Genomic DNA, 22,873 nt, shown 5'->3' with positions numbered 1-22,873 from the left:
CCCCAACTCTAAGTTAACTTCTACTTAAAAGTCAGTCTATGACATCCTAATCTAAGAAGTTATCTGTGCTTATGGTTTCAGCGCAGTTCTGCAGAAGGCCAGTACGGCTATTTATAAACCGGATTTTGAGATTCTGTACCGTTCTTATACAAATCTTACAGGTCGAAAGAAAAGGAATAGTTAGTAAGAAGACGAACGATTGAAGCAACTGTTTTATAGCACAATATGAAACTTGACACTGTTTTCTGCTGCCAGTATGATTCCCAAGTGAGATGGATAAATTGTGGTCAAGACCTGGACAGGTTAACTAGTGGTCATCAGTGCTGGTGGTACCTTTATATACAAAAAAAAAAAAAAAAATGGATACTATTGGACAGGGCATTTGAAATTTAATACCAGACATGAAACAAGACATCTGTTGGACTCTCATTTGTTTCTCTTTGAATGGGCTTTAATTGAAAGCTCAGTGAAAAATGCAGGTTACATTCTTAGTGTTATCAATAGTTTGTAACAGCAACAACATCAGAACAGTGATGCATCTAATATTTATACACTTTCTAATTTTAGATGTCTAAGAGCAATACATTATCAGATATATATATACACACAATTTCAAGCAATTAAAAGTAAATAATAAACCCCTCCTCCCAAAACCCTGAAACAATATATTTCCTTACACTAATAATGTCTTTTTCACATATACTTGACAAAGAGTCTTTTTAAGTTACTTATCTTAAGAGTAATCTGTTAATGGAGAACCTGGACCAGCCCCATTAGAAGTTCAGTTTTAAGTTTATACAGCTTGCTAGCCACATAACCAGTGTGGCTTTACATTGTAAACAAATCCCAAATGTCTACAATGATTGGAATTAGTTTTGTGTAAAAGAGATCTATGCATCTCATGATAGAATAAATTTAAACGAATACATTAAAAAGAGAGAAAGGGAGAGAGTTATTTGACAAACAAAACAGTTTGGGGGGATCACGTATGTGATTACTTAAAAAACAAGTTAACTTAATGGTAAGATTCTTGTTTTCTGTACAGAGAGGCTCTGGTTCATCTATCTTTAGCTGCTCTAGAAATACGTTCTTTAAAAAAAGGTTCGAGTTGTGAAATTCAAAAGCAGAGCTTCGCGCTTTAAAAGCTTGCCCTTTGGCAGTACGAGTACAAAGTTTACCAAAAGCATCTTCGGTGATTGTTCTGTCTCGTTTTGTGAGGATAGCTGTGCTAGCATTTGGAAACCTCAGCATATGCAGAGATGCAGTGAGCCTAAAGCTTACCTTCAGCCGGGAGGAATCACCCCTACCCACTGCAGGACTTAAAAAAGGCACAACAATGTGTACCTAGAAAAGTTCAAGTGAAAATAAAACCAGAAAACTGGAGACAGATGTGGAAGGTAAGCATAGTTTATAGTAATCTTGAAACTGTGGCAATCTTGCTTACTTTTTAGCAAAATTACAAATAAAAATCTCTTCAACTTATTGAATAGGAACTTGTGTAAGTCCAAATGGAAGACAAGGCTGAGCAGAATCCTACGGTTTAGTTAACTTGTGTCAAATGGGATGCGAAGACAGCTGCAGCACTCTGACAGAGGTGATCGAAGATAGCTGATAAAGTTTGCAGTAGCTCATAATGTCCCATCTGGTTTATTCACTCGTTTGAACTGTCTAAAGGGCCAACTGCAGTTTAGTCATGTTCCTCTGGTGCATGTTGTGATGACGAACTAATTCATCAGACCTGGCAAATTTTTTTTGACAGCTGGGCCACCGGCAACTGAAAGGCTTTTCACCTGTTAACAAAACACCCTGTTATTAACTGGGCATACAGCTCGCCTGAGACACTGCTATTTGTTTTCTTTCTGCAGGGTTGTGAGGAGCCCCCGTCAGGAGGAGAGGCATCCCTGGCTGTCCTGAGAGGGTGTGGGAGTGCCCTCAAGTCCTGCTCGCATCAGCACTCACTGCTTTCTTACATCTCCCGCAGCTGATGTTTAACCACAGCCTTGTCCGATGATGTAGAACATTTTGCAGTGCTTCGCTCCTGAAGACAGGCCCTTACTGAACACCGTGTTGCCATGTCTATGCTACTCTCAGCTCTCAAACAAACTACTTTAAAAGTCACTCTGGCATTCGCACAAGCTTCAGTCACACCTTGGGCTGTGGTGTAGACATACTGTTAGTCACTCTGAAAATAGTCAGTGGCTATTTAGAGCTTGACCTCAAGGCAAGGAGAGATTTTCCAGTTAGTTCAATGAATTTTGGCTGAAGTTCTTTGAAACTGGTGAGTGTAAGTGCATATGGTAGAAGCAACAGAGTTCAGCGTGAAGTCTGCTGACCCAGACTCAAAGTTTCCCACTGCTGTCTAAATAAAGTAGATTTGCATCTATGGGATATCTTCAAGGCTCAAAATATTCAATATTTTTCTAACATTCCCATGAGCATACTATTCACTAAAAATGACCCCAAGCAAAGCACATTCAATTTTAACAAGAAATGCCCTCACCTTTTTACAGTTTAATCTGGTCTCTTGATTTTCTATAATGTTTAATTGGAATTTCAGGCCGTGTTTCTGATGCTGCTGGAATGCTGATGGAATGCTTTCATTAGCTCAGAGCAGTGCCCAGTGATTCATGTGTCTTTTAGAATTGCATTTTCTTTTTTTTTTTTTCCCCCCCAAAAATATGCAATATTTTAAAGTAGGTTCAGCTCTGGGGCTGGGCTCTTCAGTGCTGTCTACACGCCTCGTACTTTCCAACTCAAGAGACACTGGGGTGGTACAATTTCACCCAGACATCTTCTCCTCTTCTTTCCCTCACATTTTGTGCGTTTCACAAACATCTAAATTCAGATCATCTAAACATCTAAATCTAAATTAAAGGGGAACTGGGATTGGCATAAATGTGTATTTCTGTTTGCAAAATCCCATGCAATATATTTAAAGGAGGGCGTGTGTTTAAAATCTACTTTATCCACTTAACATAAGCAAAAGCATCAACTATCTCACATGAGTGCATAAAACAGTATGGGACAAAACTGATCCGGTCAGAGCTACCAATAAAAGTCACAGATTGTATAAAGTGGTCTTCTTTCATCTCAGCAGCATTAGCAAAACCATCCTGTGAACCAACGCGAGTTAGCTATTACTGGCCAGTTTTCAGTTCTGCTGTTTCACAAGCAATTCTGGTTGTCCTCTCACAACGGGGGGCAGCAATCTCTATTAGCTCTGTGCTGGGCACAAATTACTGTGTACAGCTCCACTGGGCAGATATCAGAAATCACACTCCATTGCTAAAAATGTATAGAGATGTATGGAGTTTTCCTTTGATTCATTTTTTTTGCTTTCTACAGCAAAGATTTGCTGTCACAGTAAAACCCCTTGTGGAGACAAAAACCCCTGAATTTGTAGCTTAACAAATAGTTTGGCAGTTCACTTAGGATGGAATTAGGTGGAAGTCACCCGTGCTTTGCTTCATCAAGGTTTGACATGGAGCACGTTAACTTGAGCTAGGTGTTTTGTTGCAAAATTCGGGGGGTACAAGAAAGAAAGAGGAATGAAGCTACAGGGCAAGATGGAGACGAAAAGTCCCCCATCCACCACTCGTGCTCATTCCCCTCAGGATATGTGTATTTTGCAGTCAAAGAGCATGACACATCCAAAACCGCTGACAGGAGGATCATCACAGCAGCGCGCAGCTGGGCTGCAGAGCTCGCACAGAACCTGAGCCAGCGGCAGGCAGCAAACCCACGCAAAGGTCTGTGCTATGAGGTTAGCAGTGCTCCAGTGAGGCTGCTTTCAGCAACGAGTGCAGCGTGGGCTTGGATCACATGGAGCAAGGAAGAACTAGAACGGGGAGATGAGTTTCACTAGAAAAAAGAGAGCAAGCTCTCCACTGGTTTAGCTAATCCAGGGTAAAAAATTACTGGAGTCACGAAAGTCTTGAATTGGCAGATCAGTTAGCAATGAAATGGGATGGGGAATGTAGTTAATCCTGACTTGCTGGCATGTGACAACCACTTGCCATTTTGTCGCCACCAGAACATTACCTCTTGCTGATGAAGAAAATCTCTTTCTTCATGCAAATGCACACAGACCCAGGCCCGGCAGCTCAGCATGAGGCTCCGGGGGGATCCCAGGAACACAGCCATGCCCTTTACCATGTGCACACTGCAAGGGCAGATATGGCCAGTACTTGAAGCATTTATTTGGCTGGTGCCACAGAAAATGCCATTGTTCTCAGGTGAATTATTTCCTTTATTAAAATATCTTTTTTTATTATTTTTTAAAGTCTTAAGTATGTGTTTTTATGGTCCGGAAGAGAAAAAGTAATCCTTAGCAGGGAGAAAAAGATTTTCAGGCTCCTTTTCCATCTGTACAGAGACTGAATTTAAAAGGTTAACGCCAGTATAGAAAACACTGTGACATTTAATAACATGTCAAAGTGCTCGGTAAACAATTACTTGGTAAAAATACTGCATGCGTAGTGAAGGGAACAGAAAATGTCAGTTCATAGGAATAATTCTAATACTTAAAACTAAAATATAGAGGTTGCTGCAGTTGCTCCTTAATGGTGTTTACATTTACGTGAAGGCAGAGTAGGCTAAAATGGCCTCCTATTTTTTTCCCCTGTATTTATATGAAATACTACGGTTTCTGCAAAAAGGTCCTTGAATATTTGAGTAAGCTTTTACTTTAGTGTCTGTCAGTGTGAGTTTGCAAAAGGCACTCCTTTTATCTTCTGGAGAGATTACAGTATAAGCAGCAACAGCAAGAGCTTTGCCGTGCTATCCTGCATTAGGCTCAACTGACACTTAGGAGAAGCATGAGTAGGCATGAATACTTTAGATTACAGACCTTCGGCTGAAGCTAGAATTAAAATTTCTGTCTTGCAGGGTTTTTTCAGTAAAGGCAGTAGATCAACTTGACATTTGTGGGCTGAGACCATGATGTTCATTTCACAATAGCTGACAAAATGTATTTTGCCAAGCTGAAATTTCTTTAAACACGAGGAAAGAAAGCGGAGTTTCCAAAATTACCTAAAGCCCTTTGTGAAGAGTGACTATGACACTTGGGGAATGTAGTCACACTGAAAAATCAGCACACTCTGAAACTCTTTCTTTTGCTTTGAATATTTAACTCCCAGCTAAGAGACTTTCTAATCATGTAATTTACAACAACATTGATTTAGACTTAAAAAATAATGAAATATAAATGTGAAGAAAAGTTTACGCACTTGTTTTACCTGTATGAGTCCTGGTATGAGTCTTCAGATGATCAGATCTGGAGAACTTTCTCTGACAGGTTTTACACTGGAAGGGCTTCACACCTGAAAAGACAAAAGAAGTCTCTTCTTATATCCCAACACCTTTTGGGAGGGTGAATAAAGTCAGCTATTTCTGAATTTTCAAAAGCCCGGATTTTTTTGTACTAGTTACTGTAACTGCTCCTCCCAGCTTCATGCCGACTCATTACAGAAAGTCCCTTTGTAACCTCTTCTTCCGATGTCTGGGTCTGAAGCATCCAAATAGCACCATCATAAACAAACACCCACTGACACTGGTGGACTAAGGAGGATCTGCAAACTTTGTTAATTCTGATCCTGCGGCTTGGAATTATTGGCATCATGTATGAGCACATATGACATAAGAAGAATAGAGGCGCAGAGGTATATTTTTATATACTCCCAATAGGCTGAACTTACTTTACACTTCTACTAAATACTTTACACACTACACGTAATTCTTGGGGACTGCTTAACGCAGATATGTTCTAACATGCAGTTGATAAAAATGTATCATGCCAACAACTCTCAGAGACACTTCCTACATCTCTCAATAACAACGTTTAAGTGGGATAGAACATCCTTATTAAGAAAAGTAGTAGGCAGAAATCTACCACAGAACAGTGAGTAAACCAAGTCAGGCTACTCCCTGAAAAACAGGAGACCCAAATGCAGTTTCTTGCTGTGTCTCAGTCAGAGAAATATTCTGAAGCCCTTTCTCATGTTCCACGCAGAGTGCGCTCACAGTTCCACTCCCAGACAGGAGGCTGGAGTCAGCACCACCTCCTCTCCTGTGCCTTTGAGAAGGGCAGCTGTCTCCCTCGTCCATCTAACCTAGACCTCCAAGAGCTCCTGAAATGCTGAAATGGGCTGTCTTGATGTTTCCAGAAAATGGTGTATGCACACAAAACAACATGCTTAATTTGGACTGAACTCACAAGTAGTTTTGGCTATCTCGGAACATTTCACCCAGCAAATGATTCGCTGAGACAGATGCAGAAGCCTAGCCAGGACCCAGACCTGTTCATGACTGCTGCTGCCCTCACCACTGGATGTGAACTGCTATACACTTTCCAGACTATTTGTGCAATCGAACCAGCCAGATCTGTGATGTTTCTCCCCTTGCTGCTCCTAGAATCCTTCTCTAGTTGGCAGAATTCAAAAAAGGCTCAACTCTAAGCTAAAATGGTTTGCTGAATTACCATTTTAAGCATATTAGCTGGTGTGGCTTCTTCTTCTCCACTTCTGGTTCCTACATGTAAGTGTACAGTAATTGCACCGGCCTTTTACATTACGCGGCTGCAGCATTCACCTATTAGCATTGCCACACGAACATCGGAATAACAACAGTAGCAACAGTAGCATTTACTTATTGGCCACTTTTTCTTGCAGAACTGTTTTTTAAAGTAATATGTTGCCTATATTTGGGATACAGTATAGATCCAACAGTTTAATTAAGAAAGCTGTTTCAAAAAGAAGGTGGCAGGATGAAAGGGTCACTTATATAACCATAGTAGTGCCAAAAGGCCAATAAAAAAGAACCCAAACAGCTACAGTCCTCTCCTAAAGCTAACTTCCAGAATTGGGCGCTATGGGTATCCTGTATGAGCAGACACAACATCAGAAAAATAGTTTAGAAGTATACTTTTCGGATCACAATTCACATACAAAGATGACCTCTAATGAGCAGAGATGTGTGGTTCACAAACCTGTGTGTCGTCTTTGGTGCCGTTTGAGTTGGTCTGAACGAGAAAATCTCCGTTCACAGTCCTTAAAATCACACTGATAAGGTTTTTCACCTGTAAAGGACAAACAGTTTATCAGAAAATGCAGCTAAATGAGGGAACACGTCAACCAGAATCAGAAGATGAAACACGTCACACTAAAAGACTTCTCTCCTGTCTAAAGCCATCTAGTGGTACAGCAGGACTCATTTGCTATAAAAGCACACATCTGTGTTGGAATCGGTGGGGAAACGCTGGCATAATTCTACTGCATTGATACTGATATTGAATCTGCTCATTCTACAAAAATAGCCCATTACGTTAAAGCTACCAAAAAAAATCAGGTCACATGAAATTTTTTTATTGTTTTCTGCTGGAAAAGAACAGAAATCCCTTGTTTTATATTTCTCAAAAAAAAAAAAAAAAGCATTAAGCCCTTTCCACCTGTTTCAGTAATATATAATTTGTACAAGGGAACAACTTGTAGTTTGCTCTAAATTGGATTTGAGGCAAAAACAAAACGAATGACATCGACGTAGGTGGTAGTTTTAACCATACTAAATGGATTAAAAGAAAATGAAGAGCAAAATTCAGAAAAATACATTCTTCCCCAAAACACAAATGATGTTTCTTCCATAAAGCACCATTAAATAGAATTTCTCACATAGCTGCACACCTCCCGCTGGCAAGCCTATGAATTACTGCAAAGCCTCATGTAAATATAAAATCTTCCTCCACCTCCCATACAGTTCAGCAGAGGTCCTCAGGATGGGTTTTGTCCGGAACAAATAGTGAGATTCTGACTTCTTAAAAAAATGAAATCCTTACAAGCTGGCTTCTCAAATGAACATGGTCCTCAAGGCAAAGGACTTTACCAACCACATAAACATGCAAAAAGAAATGCAGCAATCTAGGAGCTTGAGGGAAGAGAGAAACACTGCTGGCATGTAGCATACCACAGAGTTGGTGAAATTTGGCCAGCACAAAACCACTAATCTCTATGCTGTTACAGGAGGAGCTGTATGATCTTTCAGATCTGAATCGCATCTAGTCTAAGGCCCCTTTGCATAACACTGGAATCCTGCAAGAGCCTCAGATATAATTACATTTGTACCTACACAAAGTCCATTTCCAGTGCCACAGCCCTGCTCAGAGACCTCAGCACAAGAAGTAATGAAACATCTCTCACTGCAAAGCCGTGAGAATCCTGGGTTTTATCTGGAAGGTACACACGAGACCAGCTGGGACCTGCTTTGTCTACGGTGGAAAGCTGAGATGTAAAACAAAGGTCCGGTAGGAAGGATCTAAAGAAAAACATCAGCTGAAGTGGGCAGTGAATTTAATTTCTCTAAGTAAATTTTTAAACACGTATCACTTTCATAAATCTTCATTGCAAGTGTCTGCATTTCTGATTTCATTATGATGAGAAAACGCATTCTGGTTTTTAGTTTAAAGCAGAAGCATTCTGATCTAGGTAACACCGTATAAGTAGCATATTATGAAGAACTTTCCAAATTCATAAAGGTGTGGCTAAGATCAAAATTTCACAAAAGCAACTAAATCTGCAAGAACAAGCTAACTTCCTGTGACAGTCACCCAAAGGAGTTTACTGATTCTCAAACCTAGGTGTGGACAATTTCCATGTCTGCTGTGCTTAATTTATTAGCATAAGGGATTAAAGTTGCCACAGGTGTTTGAAATAGTTCCGTACACTTTGACCGCAAGGACTCCCTGGGGGGTGCCTGCTTTTCAGAAACCACTTACTTCCAAGGAATTCAGCCCTTTGGCAGATTTAAGAGGGGGAATGTCAGCAGAGCAGAATGCAGTGACAGGATGATTGTCTGCTAATTGCAATATAAACGCAGAAGATGGTTAAGGAGGTATTTGAATAAAACAGTATAGCGGGTCTGATGGCATGCACACTGAATTATTTCTTGAAATATTTTGAAATATAATCTTGATTAAATTAAGGACAAATTTAACCAATGCATATATTAAAGGAATCGATCCAAGATGCTTACACAGAGATATGATGACACTGTGTAGAAAACAAAAAGCAAACAAACAAAAAGAGGCACAGTATGTGGACAGAAATCCTTATTTCCCTTTCCTTCTACATCTTCCACATCAGTTAGTGCCAAGCAAAACGGCTGCCAAAGCCAACTGTCACGTACCTCTTTACTCCCACAAGTTTCATCAGAACAGGATGACAGAAATGTCCCAGATTAGAAAAAGTCTGTTAGTACCTCATCAAATCACTATGCCGAGAGGGGTTAGAGCAGTGTCTAGTTTCCCCAGGCCTGCTGAAGCCTCGTTAACGGAGTTTCTTCCCATTATTTTGTCCAGTTGTTTCTTGAACACACATAAGCTTTCAGCTTCCACACTATCCTGCAGAATGGTATTCCACGGCTTGAGTACGAAGGTCAGTATTTCAAAGTACCACTAATGACAGAGTGCTATCCTACAAGTTACCACACCAGGCTCTTAAGAGGAGAGCCTGTGCAGTTCCCAGCTCAGGCACAACTACACCCGTTTATCAATTTATCATCTCTGTATATAGAGGACATAGCTCTGTCTTTCAAAGGCATTGTAATGATGAACCGCCTTAATGACTGTAAAGCATTTAGCAGCACAGTGGCACATGTCATAGTGAAAGGATATTTGCTTTAGTCGAAGCAAAGAAATCATTGTTAGATGATAAGCATAAAAACCATTATTAGACTGCATTACTTATATCCCCAGAGCCTCAGCAATTCACCACCGAGACCTGAGTGTCCTACCACATAAAGGACAACCTTCCTGATTTACAGATTCTCATACCCCATTGTAGAAGCTCATACCTGCAGCTGAACATATTTAGGCTGAAGAATATCCCTGGCAAACAGGCAGAGAAAATTTTCTCTGCAAAGATGCTTAGCTTTCCGTTAGGATAAATCCAGTTTGTCCAATGTGTGGCACTGAACCCAAAGGGTCTCTGGCAAGAATGCTGATGTTTTCACCATAAATGAAATTTATGGAGGTCTAGATATCAATTTGTTTCTGCAAAGAAGTCTCTGAAGTCTGCCACAGGATGACAACTCACATTATTTGCTGAAAAGTTATATGTATTTTTGCATTTCCTTTCAGGGGCCTATCTACCGCAGCAAAATACACCGAGATAAGAAAAAAGCTTTTTTGGCTGTACATGTTTCAATAAAGGCATTGTTAAAAATGGATAAGGAGTCTTGGAGGGTACAAAATGTCAACATATTTTCAACTAAGGCTATATTGAAACATTGGTAAAAACTGATTACAGAATCCAACTTTGTGTTTCAGGACCCTGCTTGATTTTGCAATACTACAACTGGTGAAGAATGGAAGACCTCATGATCCAGTCCTCTGGAAGTATCTATTATAGAAAGAAAAGATAATCAAGTGCCAACATTATTCTGCAAAGATACTATCTGCTGGTTTAATGTTAGATGTATGTAACAGCTTATTTTCAAATCATGTGTTCATAACCAAAAAAAATGACCTACCACTACACTAAGAAAGGTGGAAGAGCTTCAAACCCATGAGTGATCTCAGAACCACCTTACAGGAGGACTAGTAAAATTTTATGTTGGCTGTAGAGGTATACCAAACACAACCAAATTATCCTCCACTTGAGCTGACATCTAACAGCTCTCCTGACTTTACACTGGCTTGTCAGGATTCCTCCTCATCAAAACACTGAATCGGAAGAAGAAAAGACATCAGTAAGAATATTAGGTGTTATGTTTGCCAACTGCTTTCTATCTAATATGCTAACTCCACCAAGCCCAATTTCGGTATCTAGCAGAGAATTCTAGAATGGGGCTTTGGCGTTCATTGGGTTACAAACAGAAAGATGATCAGAGAGCCTAAGAGACAGCCACATAATTATCAACATAAACCAATAGCCTCACCCGAGTCATACCAGCCTCTTAAGATAGCCCCTAACATATAAAAACAAGCAGGTGGAGAAAAGAAAGAAGGTGCAGAGAAGTGTGAACTGTAGATACCATAACTGTTATCAACAAGACACACACGTTCTTCATAGTGATGATTTCCTTTACCCTGTTCTGCTACAATGTAAACCAAAGGAGGGGCACATATGACCTCAAAGACAGCACGAGAAGTCTTGCTAGTGATGCCAGATGGCCATAGTCCTATCCTCTATGTCTTTTGGGGCTTTTCTGACTCTACATGCCTAGATTATTTGTGGTGTAATTCTGAAAATCTTCTCAAGACAAGGAAAAAAAAAAAGGATGTAAGATGATGCACCCTTGTGATGCATCCAGAAATAATATTGCAAAAGCCAAGCCACTAAGTGAAACAAAAAAATGGACCAGAGTAAAGAAATTATGACTGTTAAAATAAAGGGTAAATAAATTTATGAGAAAAATTCAGAACTGTTCAGGCATACTCAAGAAAAATACTGCAATTAATGGACCCCAAAAGATCTCCAATTTTTCTTGTTTCAAATTTATTTACAGAAAATAGAATAGCATTTCTGTAGACCTTCATCTCTAAATTCCAGTTAAAACATAAATTATCTTGAATGTGTAATCTGAGCAACACTGAAGATGTCTATCTGATTATTTTGTGACTTGCCCATTCAGAAATTAAAAACGCTTTGTAATGTTCATTTCTCACCAATAAGTATTTTACGCAATTAACTAATGTCACCGCATGGTCTCCAAAAGGACAAGTGTGCACCTATTTTTTATTAAATGTTCGACAGTCTGCTAGGTCACAGCAGCATGGACTGCCTTCCTGTTGTCTGTTTCATCCCTTTGACCTTCTGTCATATTTACGGCTAACTGAACATCCGTATTTACAGATTTTATCCACAGATTTCTAGATTAGCACAGAAGAACCGTCTAAATAAAAACATGATAGGCAATCAAAAAAATGCATAATATCTAAAGGTGTATCATAATTTTACATTTCCAACAGTATAAATTTTCCAATAGGGAAAATAATTCTGTTTACTCTTTGGCAAGGTGCAACGGGGCATTTGATTTCCACATTTTGAGGTGTAACATATCGCCTGAAGTCAGAGAGAATCCAGATCTCAGCCTACAAATGACTGGCTTCGGGCTCACTTCTTCATGGAAAGATCCCATAGCAAGGAAGGTCATTTGCCAATCCCTGCCTCCACCCCCAACCAGAAAAGGCTTTCACAGGAGGACAAGAGGATGCTAAATGTCTAGGTTCCTCTTGCAGAGGAAACTTCTTAAAAGAAAAAAGAAGATTCACATCCCTGAATGATGCCCTCTAACAGTAAGAGAGGGAGGGAGGTGATCTACTTGCTGTCAGTGCTGCTCTGTGTTTTTCCTCACTAGATTCAGAGAGTCTTCTGCATCCAAAAGAGGGACTGCCCAGATAACAGAGCACATGCGTACTCATCTGACAGATTCTCACTGCCCCTGACCAGGCAGATAATTTCTTGCACCTTATGCTATTTTAAAATCACCCTACCCACTTTGCTGTCCGGTGCTGCAATGTGATTTATACCAATCTATGTTGACACTTACCAGTGTGCTTTCTGCTGTGCATCTGTAAATGGGACAACTTAAAGTATCGCTTGTTACAGCCAGGGTACGCACACATGAAGGGACGTTTTTCATTTGTCTCACTTGCTGATCGGACAATAGTTGGAGCTACTCCTGGCACCCGTCGGACATCCTGCAATGACAGAGATTTGCTAACGCAATGTGTATGTTCTCAAACTTTTACTTAACATATTCAAAGACGAACAATCAGAGGCACTTCTCCAGGACAAAGAGATACTTAAATATATTATACTGCAAACAGGCAATTTTATTTTATTCTACATTAACAAAGTACAACCTTAGTATACCTTAATCTGTTCTTTGCAGAGTATTGAAATTATTTGAAGGTGAAATACAGTGAACTCCACCTGTTAAATTCTCTGACCAATATTTATATAGAAGATTAAACAGACCACATTCTGACCTCATGTATAATCACACATTCTGGAAGAACACTCATTGGTACATGAAGTAGTTTTAGGCTTATATCAGTGTAAGAGATAAGACCATGAGCCAAACTAGCGTTCTCCTCTTTATTTTAAATACTCATGGGAAGTTAAAGGACAGGATAAGTAATGTATTGGGTTAATACAAATTGGTAAAAAACAAAACAAGAAAGACTGTCTAGGTGGAGCTGGTGAATAGTTCAGCCTTAATGCATTTTGGCCACTGTCACAATGTTCCATCAAAGATGATCTTCTCCTTCTGGAATAATTAACTTCCTTAAACAATGTCAACTGCTTACTTTTATTCACTCAACAAAAGCTGGCTCACGAGCCTATATTCTGAGAGCTTGTCACTGAAAAATGACTTGTTAAACTATACATAAAAAGGAAAAGGAGAAAAGATGCTATCTAAAAACCTTGATGTATGTTGACAACACAAAGCAACATAGAAGAGGCAGATATCATGTAATGACTTTGCCATCAGTTTTAAGATGGTATATCTTTTACAGTGGTATTTATTGATGATATGACTGTTTTAGAAAGGGAGGAAACTAACTCCCATGAATGCTAAGTTCCTTCCAAATATTCGCTAATTACTTAGTCATTAGGAAACAATCACTTATCATATTTTGTTTTAAGGAAGTATGTTTGAATTAGTAAAGTTTCAGAAACCCATAAAAGCAAAATGTCATCTAACACTTTCTTTTGCGTAGTTATCAGACATAGTCCAATGTAACCACAGAAGCTTCACACGGCCAAAGGGATTGGAGCTACAAGTTGGAAACTGCATCGTATCTTTTGGACTGTCCTGAGAAGCTGGTAAGGAATATTGCCTCGCAGATATACTTTAGAAGAAGAAATAAACAATTTTAAATGACTGTGTCAGAAAGAAATCTTACATTATACTTCAATGGCTTCAGTGAAGTCTGGACACTTATGTAAAGCATTTCTTGATAACACAAGGAAACCGCAAATCAAAGATGGATTTATAAATACCAGTGAAGTAGTAAATGAACATTATAAACAGGCAGCAGTTTTACTTTCCTACGAAGAATGCTCTACTATACTCACTTGTATGCCTCTAAAAACTCCATGGGTGTGTATTCTGTATTGGGCCCCACAGCTGTATAACATGGGAGCGCTGTGGTTCTCATTTTCATATCCTGCTGTATGGCTGTAAATAAAGAGGGGAATAATGGAAAAATGAAATATTTTTCACTACTCAGCTCCATGTGAGGGGGTTCATTTCTTAAGTTGATGATAACACTTGCAGAGTTCACTTTTATAGCCAGGATATCCAAGTTCAAATGAAATTCACCAAAGGAAGCCTGCCCTGCCTTCGTATGGATCTGCTCCCGCTGGCACAATGCTCTGACTCTATACATACATATATTTGTATCCATTAAGACAGTGCCGGTAAAAAAAAAAAAAAAAAGGTCATGATTTGAACTCTGATGTATTTCCACAAAGATTTTAGGTAAGAGGAAAAAATCCACATAGCAGCATAACTGTGTCATGTGCACATGTACACATTATTTATCAGTTAAATGTGGGGCTGCCTATTGCTAATATCTTTTGGAATGAGCAAAATGCCTCAAGTTTCACATTAAGTGCAGTGGATTTTTGTCAGCACCTCATGACTCAGATATTACCAGATACTACCAAGAAAGTGATGACATTTATAAGAATAGCAGTCATGTCCTCATAAACAGAGATTACAAATCAGTGTCCAAACTATTTATCCCACATATCAGCTTGCAGGATGCGCTACAAATTAACCCTTTATAAAAATAAAATAAAAACCCAAAACCTGCATGTCCTTACTAGGTATAAATTTTCAAGACCCCTCATGCAGCATCATCACAATAATTTTAAAAATTTGTAGCCTTCCTTGTGTTTTGGGGGTGTCACAACCATATGTTTTATCTAATTATGTTCTTCAAAATCCTATGTTATCCTGTCCAGAATGTTAGGAACATTCCTGTGTTTTCCGTTTGCAACCTTCTTAATGTCAAAATTATGTAAATAACTTTTAGTTTTTATTTTTAAATGAGTATGTTACATTAGCGTGTACATTGCCACATGTATTAATATACATTGGCAACAGTAAGTGTTCATGTTTTACACTGCACTAGAAATTAGAAAGCCCAGAACAAAGCCCAAGGGCACACAGCTAGGGACAAAGATGGATACATAGGATGTTATCCCAGTCTTTGCCAAATGCTTGCAATAGCAATTTGAAGGGGTCCCTGAGGCCCAGACTCTCATTTCACTGGTCCTTCCTTTCTCTTCACTCAAAGTTCATGTGCAGAGTAGAATTACAAGGAAGTTTTAAACCTCTTAAGTGATTTGCAGAACAGCCAGTGGAACTGGAATGCGGGAGATGTCTAAACGGTTTGTGAACCTGGCTAAACAGGAGGGGAGCAGTATTAGTGAGCAGCTCTTACTGCAGTGTGTGGGTTGCATTCCTCGTTATTCGTCCCCAGAGCGGCTTGCAGGCTGCCACCTGGCAGATGTGTTCCTTTAGATCAATTCCTTTGCTGCTTAAAATACTAGTTTCAGACCCTGGCTCCACCTGGCTATTCAAATCAAAGGCTACACCTTTTAGGAACATACGCTCTGTTTATTTCCATATTAAGTGAGAAACAGGTGATCATAATGAAATAAGTTATAGGGTGGCAGCAAGAACGTATCTCTGATCTGCAGTAATATTGGTAATACTAGATAAAGGAAGATACCATTATCTGATTTAAATGGATTAAACTCTTCTCTAGATACGTACCATGTCCAACTAATTAAGGCCTCCTCTCTTCTCAGGGCCCAGATGTGGCCTTTTGTTGCCTAATACAAGTACGAAATTTCATTGCTATTACCATTTGTTCAATTTGAGTTACCCACCAGCACTGAATTTTCCTCTCTATTTAAAGGCAGCAAAAGCACCCAACCCGTGCTGATACCCGTGTTGATCACAAATTAAACGCTGCATTTTAAAACTGAAATCAAATGAGAACTACCATTTATAAGGAGCAAGTTCTGCAGTAGGAGTTATTGCTGAACTGTAACGTAGCAACAAATCAAGGGGAAATATGAACTTCACCATTAGTCACCCTGAGTACCCGTGTAACCTCTCATTGACACCTGCACTAGCAACCTTACACATTACAATAAATAAGAGACACAAAGTTAGATAAGAAGAATTCCCAGGCCAGAACTGACAGAAACTTTAGGAGGAACAGGAATACACAGTAAAAGCTCATACCATAAAACGCAACCTAACTTGCCCTCCAAATTCACATGGTTTCCATCTTTCAGTGATAACTGCTTTTTTAAAGACCAGTCAGTTCTGAAATAATTCCTCTCAGGAATAAGAAGCCGAACAAAGATCCTGCCTGTGCCCTAAGGAATGGCTCTAGGAATGGGAGGTATCCTCCAGATGATCTCTATCCCAAATTTTATTGCACAGTTGGGAAGCCTTCCTCAGCATTCAGCCTTATTTCTAGTTATACTTCACTAAAACTGTACATACAACTCCAAAGCCTTGAAGATTAAAACCCGTTTTCCGAGCCTCTAGTCCCATAATATACTAAGTAATGAATAGCCATCTACTTAACCAGCTCCCTAGGAGAGATGCTTTAATAATCAGGAACCCTAGTTCCCATTTTACATTGGGCACATTTCCATGAACGTTGGCTGGTACTCAGCATGGTCACATGGATGATGACAGCAAAATGGATCACGTGAGAGCTCTTGGTTAAAATACTATTTATTCACTACGAAGCGCTATGGAATAATCTGACCTTCAGGGAGATAGAAATGAACAGGTGAATGTTCTTTCCAGTCAGTGGAGAAACTGGAACACTGAAGGAGGATTTTTCACAAACGGGCCCTACACCGCTGCTCCCTTGAACTTCAGCCTTCGCTCTGCAGTGATAGTAACCTCATTGTGAAATCCAATTTTTTTTTCTTCCAACCTCTTTACTCAATGTATCCGTGATGTATGGCACAAAATGTATGCCACAGTTTGCACAGTTGGCTTGTTTCATATTGCTGCAATTTATATACTAAAATAAAAGCACTGATAGAAGAACAGATATAAATCTCCTAAACACATTACTGAAACTCAAACACCTGCTTTATTGCATACAAGAGATAACGATCAGATGCAACGCGACATACATAGGCAATACAAGTAACTGATGAATTTATACCTGCAGTACATTAACTAAATGGAAATCTTAAGAGGGTAGGAGATCCTGTAACTTTCATCTTTTCTAGTCAGGCCCTCTATGTTTAACTAAGCAAAGAGACAGTGCCTTATACGCTTAGGTCACCGAATCTGTAAGTATAATAATGAAAAATTATCCTGATAGACTCTCGGGACTAGATAACAGCCTAGATCTCCACCAAAGCACTGCAAGGTGTACCCTGTGCACCCCACATCTGCTAACAATATATGCATTATAAATTAAAAAGAAAATGCATTAGAGATTACACTGCACTGTTCAGATGAACAGTGATAATCCAGGGAAGGCAAACACTGATACTTCGGGAGAGACAGGCTTCTGGGACCAGGACCCACATGTTCACTCCCAGCAGGATGGGCTGCTCAGGCAACACCACAGCAGCCTGGAGAACTGCCAACGGAGCCGCTCGCTGCCCTGCTGCAAGTGCGCTCACAGCACGGTGGAGAGCACGGCCAAAGCTCCTACGCTCTGTCTTCCCCTGCTCCAAGGGCTGAGCCGCCCCCAGGAGAAATTCAGCTAAGGCCAGGGGGATAATCAGGGGGTGAAGAGTTGAATTAACCAAAGAAGAAAAGGGGGGGGAAAAAATCCCCAGTAAGACCCAGAGTTATAGTTAGGAGAGACACTGGACTCGTCCCTCCACAAGTCCTAAAAGGAGTCAAAACTAAACAAGGCTGGACGCAGCCTAACTGGCCTGCCAGGATCCAACAGAACTTTTTGTTCGAGCAAGGACTGAAGGATTTGGCCTCACATTCTAGTTCTGCCTTTACTTGTAAATATACAACTCCCTTAAACTTCAATGGGAACCGCACAAAGGCAGAAGCGGACTATAAATATTTAGAATTTGAGTTAGTTGGTGAAAAAAGGACTCAGTATATTTTGTTCTCTGGTTCTAGGCAGCCAGAAACAGACCTGGAAACACAGCCATAAAATGTAACTCTAGATAACTGGGAAACAAAGACTGATACTTATGCAACATAAAACGCTAAGCAAGCGCTACGTGTTGTGGAGCATTTAGAAGCGCTTGCATTTACCGTTAGCCCAGCAAATCCTTCACACTCGGAGAGTAGCTCTTTTAAAATGATTAATCTCAAAGTTGTACAGATTGTACAAAGATTAATAAAAATGAAGGTTTTACAGATGAGAACGTGTGATGAAAAACAGAGCAGCTTTAGAGAGTTGTATCAATCTAAGTGGTTATAAAAAACTCATAAAAGATGACATTCTAATCTGAATATTTGAAAAAATAATCAAGCTGCAATTTCTCTCTCACACCATTTTTACTTTGTTAAACTGAAATTGTCTGTCTAATGTATAAAGCAGTTACAACTTAATCTGAAGAGTTAAGCTTTTTATTATTATTTCATAAACCAAAAAAGGGAAGCTTTCGGGCATACTGAGGAGAGGTAGAAAAATTCAGATGAAACGTGAATACACATTGATTCATGAGATTCAGACTTGGAAGAATAAAAAAAGCCAGAAAGCAAGATTACATAAAACAGGCACCACATTAAGCCTCAATTTAATTGTGTTTCAATGCAGGAACAGGAATTTTAGGGTTTAGAAACGGAGCCAAAAATGAGGCAAAGTGAGGGTGTGGGCTAGTCCCGTTGATAACAGAACATAAAGGAAGAGAAGTAGAGTTAATTCCCTCTGCTAAAATATTTACCATCCTAGCACCCTGGGAAAAATATGTATGGAGACAGCAAAAAGATTCTGATTAGTTATATAGAAGATCATGTTTCGGCCTGTTTTTTGTCTAATACTATTACGGAGGGTAGAGTATAAAGCTGCATTTTTATCTGCAGTTTCCAAGGCAAAGGAATATTAAAAAATGGGATTTCACAGATTACAGCCCTTCTGCCATCTTCAATGAGAAAACCAGCTGGCTGACGAAAGGAAGGCACTGGATTTTCAGGGGATCCTAGTGTCTCTGACTTCAATAGTCTTTGGTTTGGGGGTTTTTACCATTGACCTCAATGGAATCAGGATTTCGCCCAACACTACCCTTCAAAACGAGACCCTCAGCTATCAGTGGGAAAGGGGAAATTCAGTATTAGAGACAACAGGTCATTGTCCATTTCCAATTCATGTTGATTACAGAACTGAACCCAAGTAGGAAGTTTTGCACCTCCATTTTACTAATAATACCACCAAAGCTAAACAGAAAAACCTTTACAATTCACTCCTAGACAAAATAAGCTTCACTGTCTTGTTTTAGATGCAGTTTTAACAGTGTTCTACAGAGATCATACCTAATTTTCCTTCCAGTGAGCCTGAGCAAACAGCAATAAATACAAATTTCCATGGAACATGCTGACTATTTAACAGCCGACCAAAACCAAAAGGGAAAAAAACAAATTTTGTCTGGTTTCAGATGATTGTTGGAAATAAGGATCAAAACTTTTTACTCAAGCAGCTGAAGAGACAAATACATAATATTTCTGTTAAGTCTCGCTGTTGGGTATGTGGCTACACTTCCTGTCAAATGTACCATATCATTTCCTGCTTGGTATAAGTTATTTCCATGTCACTTTTATACAGAACTCATCAAAATATCAAGGAAGGTTTTACAGTCATGAGGTCTACCTCTGCAACAACACTATGAAGAGAAGCAGTATTTTCCACATTGGACAAATAAGAAAGCAACACAAAAATATCAAGGACAGAAACTGAAGGGAAAGGTGTCCACTAATGTGGGACATCCATTTTAAGATGTCTGGGACCTGAGTTCTCAGGGTGATAAGTAAAGGACTCACTGACTTTCCTGCAACAGTATAAATCTGATCTCAGCTGTTACAAACAAAATACCACAAAATAAGGAACAAACCACCAGCGAACAGTCTGAAGAGATAAAATCCAGTCCCACAGTGATGTTCACCACCTTAACCATGAAGTTTTCCTTGCAGACCCTGGAAGCTGCCAGTTTGTGTGACAGTTCTCGCAGACGAGCCAGCCCTCCCCCTTGTCTACCCAAAGTTCAGAAGGTGACAGAGAAGTCCCTGGACAAACAGGCAACACGTAATCAACGCATTAGCTCACAAGGCACTAAATGTGGATGGGTTGTAAGCACAACTTGAGCTCAGCCTTTGACACGCAGATCCTAAGTGAAAACCTACAACACAGATTCAAGTCATTTGGACTATATGGTAGCAGTAGTGGGTTGTCTTCTCCAGGGATAACTTCTTGCAGAGAGAAGCTTATTTTGGTCTGTCAGACTTCCTTTTGGTTTGCCAGCAAGTAGAAACATCTAGAATTCAATTTTTAGGACCTACTCTGTGTTCTGGAGTAGTCTGGCTGCAGTCTTTTCTGTCTGCTTCCCCATTTACACCTCTCTCCCCTTCCCCTGACGGTCTATCACGTTCTTGTATTCTGCCAGAATACAACATCTCTGTTCACCTTCTGCGTCTCTCTCCACCACTTAGCAATGGCTGGTCAGAAACTCTACTCCATACCTTTTACTGCCCACCTCTGCTTGACACTCAGGCCATGCCTTCTGCAATTCCCTAATGCTTACACCTACTGCAAGCACTCAAAGACTAAAGCCCACAGAGTTAAAGAAACTTCTTGCCCTCAGTTCCAATCTCTGACATTAAATTATCCAAGGAGGAAAAAACATTCAGGGAAAAAAGTCTTCTGAGGCCTTAAAGCCGTAGGCTGGAGCAGGCTCTGGACAGATAAAATCATTTGATAGTTTAGATCCCTGGCTCTTGCTTCTCATCACACATGAACAAGACTGTTCATAAGCTTGGAGCTCAACAGGAATGATTTTCACAATGACGGAAAAGGACACAGCTTTGGCCATCTGACAATATTCCTTGCCAAATTTCAAACTTCTAATCTGGAGTGAAGAAATTCTGGAGCTGATCAGAGAGTTCTGAACCAGAATGCTCTCAGATGAACCGCTAGATAACTTAAGCATAGAAGCTGCTAACTAACTCTACCTGAAATGCACGGCAACAGCTTCATCTCGGTATATTAAACATGCTGAACATGAACCCAGAAAGCAAGCTACTGAACTGGTCTACTGTCAAGTATAAAGTGTATGACCCACCAGTTTTATACAATTGTAGAGTTCTGTAACTATTTGCAGAACTTACTGGTAATGTTTTCTTCCTTCTTATAATGTGCAAAAGTCTTACCAAAGCCAGGAAGAAGTACTGCAGAGAATTCAAGGAAGGGAGCTAAACAAGGACTGTCATCATTGGACAGAATCTAGAAGCTCCATATTTCAACAGAAGGATTGATTCCAAAATTCTTAAATTACAACTACAAGATTGAGAAAAGCATCTGAAATACTAAACGCCTGGGAATCACTTATGAACAGTTCATATATTTTAAAGATGTAAATCTTGGGAAGAATACCTTATGTTCATGGCAACTGAGATTGGAGGTACTGTGTATTGTAACTCTCAGCCAGAAAAGACAGATAACTATTTTGGCTCATATTACCAGTGATGAGGCTATGTCTAGCACTGATTTTCCACAGATTCTACAATCTTGGCCTATACCAAAACTTTCAGCTTTGTTTTACCATAGATCATTCATCTTGATTTCTCCCCCCCCCCTTCATGCATCCTAGGTCACATACTTTACACTGCTAACAGTCTGACTCCTGGGCAAGTAAGAAGCCATTTATTTTGTTCAGTACTCCTTTAATATTTCTATTGTGTCTTTTTTTTTTTTTTTCACTGAATTCCCCAAAGAATAACCTCTTCCTTGCTTTAATAACTTGGACCTCAGTCAAGGTTGATGTGTTTCTCCATTTTGCAGGATATTTTCTTCAGAAGAGACAAAACAGTGTCTAATATTGCAATGACTGATCTTTAAAGGGTACAGTTTAAAGAGGAAATCAAAAACACTTATAAAAAAAGGTAGGAAATAACCCTTAAAAAGAGAGGATTGGCAGCAAAGACACTGAGCTGTACACAACTGTAGGATTTGGGGATCTTCTTAACCACAAGAGAGTTTCTTGACAGATCTCTCTAGGCTCAATTCTCTAGTTCATTCTGATTAGGTAGTTTACTATGCTACTATCTTCTCCCTCTAACCTTCAAACACCATTTGTGAATGAGCTAGGAGCAGACCCATAATATTTTTTCCTTTATCGCACTACAGCACTATACACAAAGTCCATCTTGCACAAGGTTTTCACATTTATGGACAACTACATGAAAGCACAGATCTGCCTGGGCTTTTCTAGATTTCTCCTGTTGTTCACATGAGGCTGTTAGTACACGCTTAGACACTGAGGACATCTCAAAGCAAGTTGGTGATACCTACCAAGGTAGTTTTGATACCTAGTTTTCACAGCCGATCATCTACTCAGAGCAGAGCAGGCAATCTTTGGCTTTGTCTTGGCTAAACTCAAAAGGTGCTAAACTCTTTTGCTCAGGGCAGTGAATGTAGATGAAGCAAGGTGAAGTTACTGCTGTGCACCAACCCAGCGGGTCTTGGTCCTACCTCATGCTACCCTGACTGCCTCAGAGGACAACCCACCCGGAGCAGGACCACTGGAGGCAGTGGGCACAGGCTGCCGAGCAGCCCAGCACTGGCACCCAGAGCTCCCTTCTTCTCCCGTTCCTCCCCCAGGCGGCAGCCGGGCTCCCCCGGGGCCGAGACCGGCCC

General features: G+C 39.9%; 1 protein-coding gene across 1 annotated transcript in view; it reads right to left on the bottom strand.

The window, feature by feature from the left end:
- Positions 1–1,668: 1,668 nt before the first annotated feature.
- Positions 1,669–22,873, bottom strand: part of WT1 (Wilms tumor 1) — a 35,511-nt gene continuing 14,306 nt past the window's right edge. The window contains exons 6-10 of the mRNA XM_009892702.1: positions 14,076–14,178; positions 12,541–12,691; positions 6,986–7,075; positions 5,238–5,321; positions 1,669–1,790 (exon numbers count right to left, since the gene is read on the bottom strand). Of these exons, the coding sequence (XP_009891004.1) occupies positions 1,669–1,790; positions 5,238–5,321; positions 6,986–7,075; positions 12,541–12,691; positions 14,076–14,178 (550 nt within the window). The remainder of the gene's footprint in view (positions 1,791–5,237; positions 5,322–6,985; positions 7,076–12,540; positions 12,692–14,075; positions 14,179–22,873) is intronic.

The sequence above is a fragment of the Charadrius vociferus genome, unplaced genomic scaffold, assembly GCF_000708025.1.
Source record: "Charadrius vociferus isolate BGI_N301 unplaced genomic scaffold, ASM70802v2 scaffold19, whole genome shotgun sequence".
Classification (NCBI taxonomy): Eukaryota; Metazoa; Chordata; class Aves; order Charadriiformes; family Charadriidae; genus Charadrius; species Charadrius vociferus.
The sequence above is the reverse complement of the archived record's forward strand: the minus strand, read 5'-3'. Positions and strand labels throughout refer to the sequence as shown.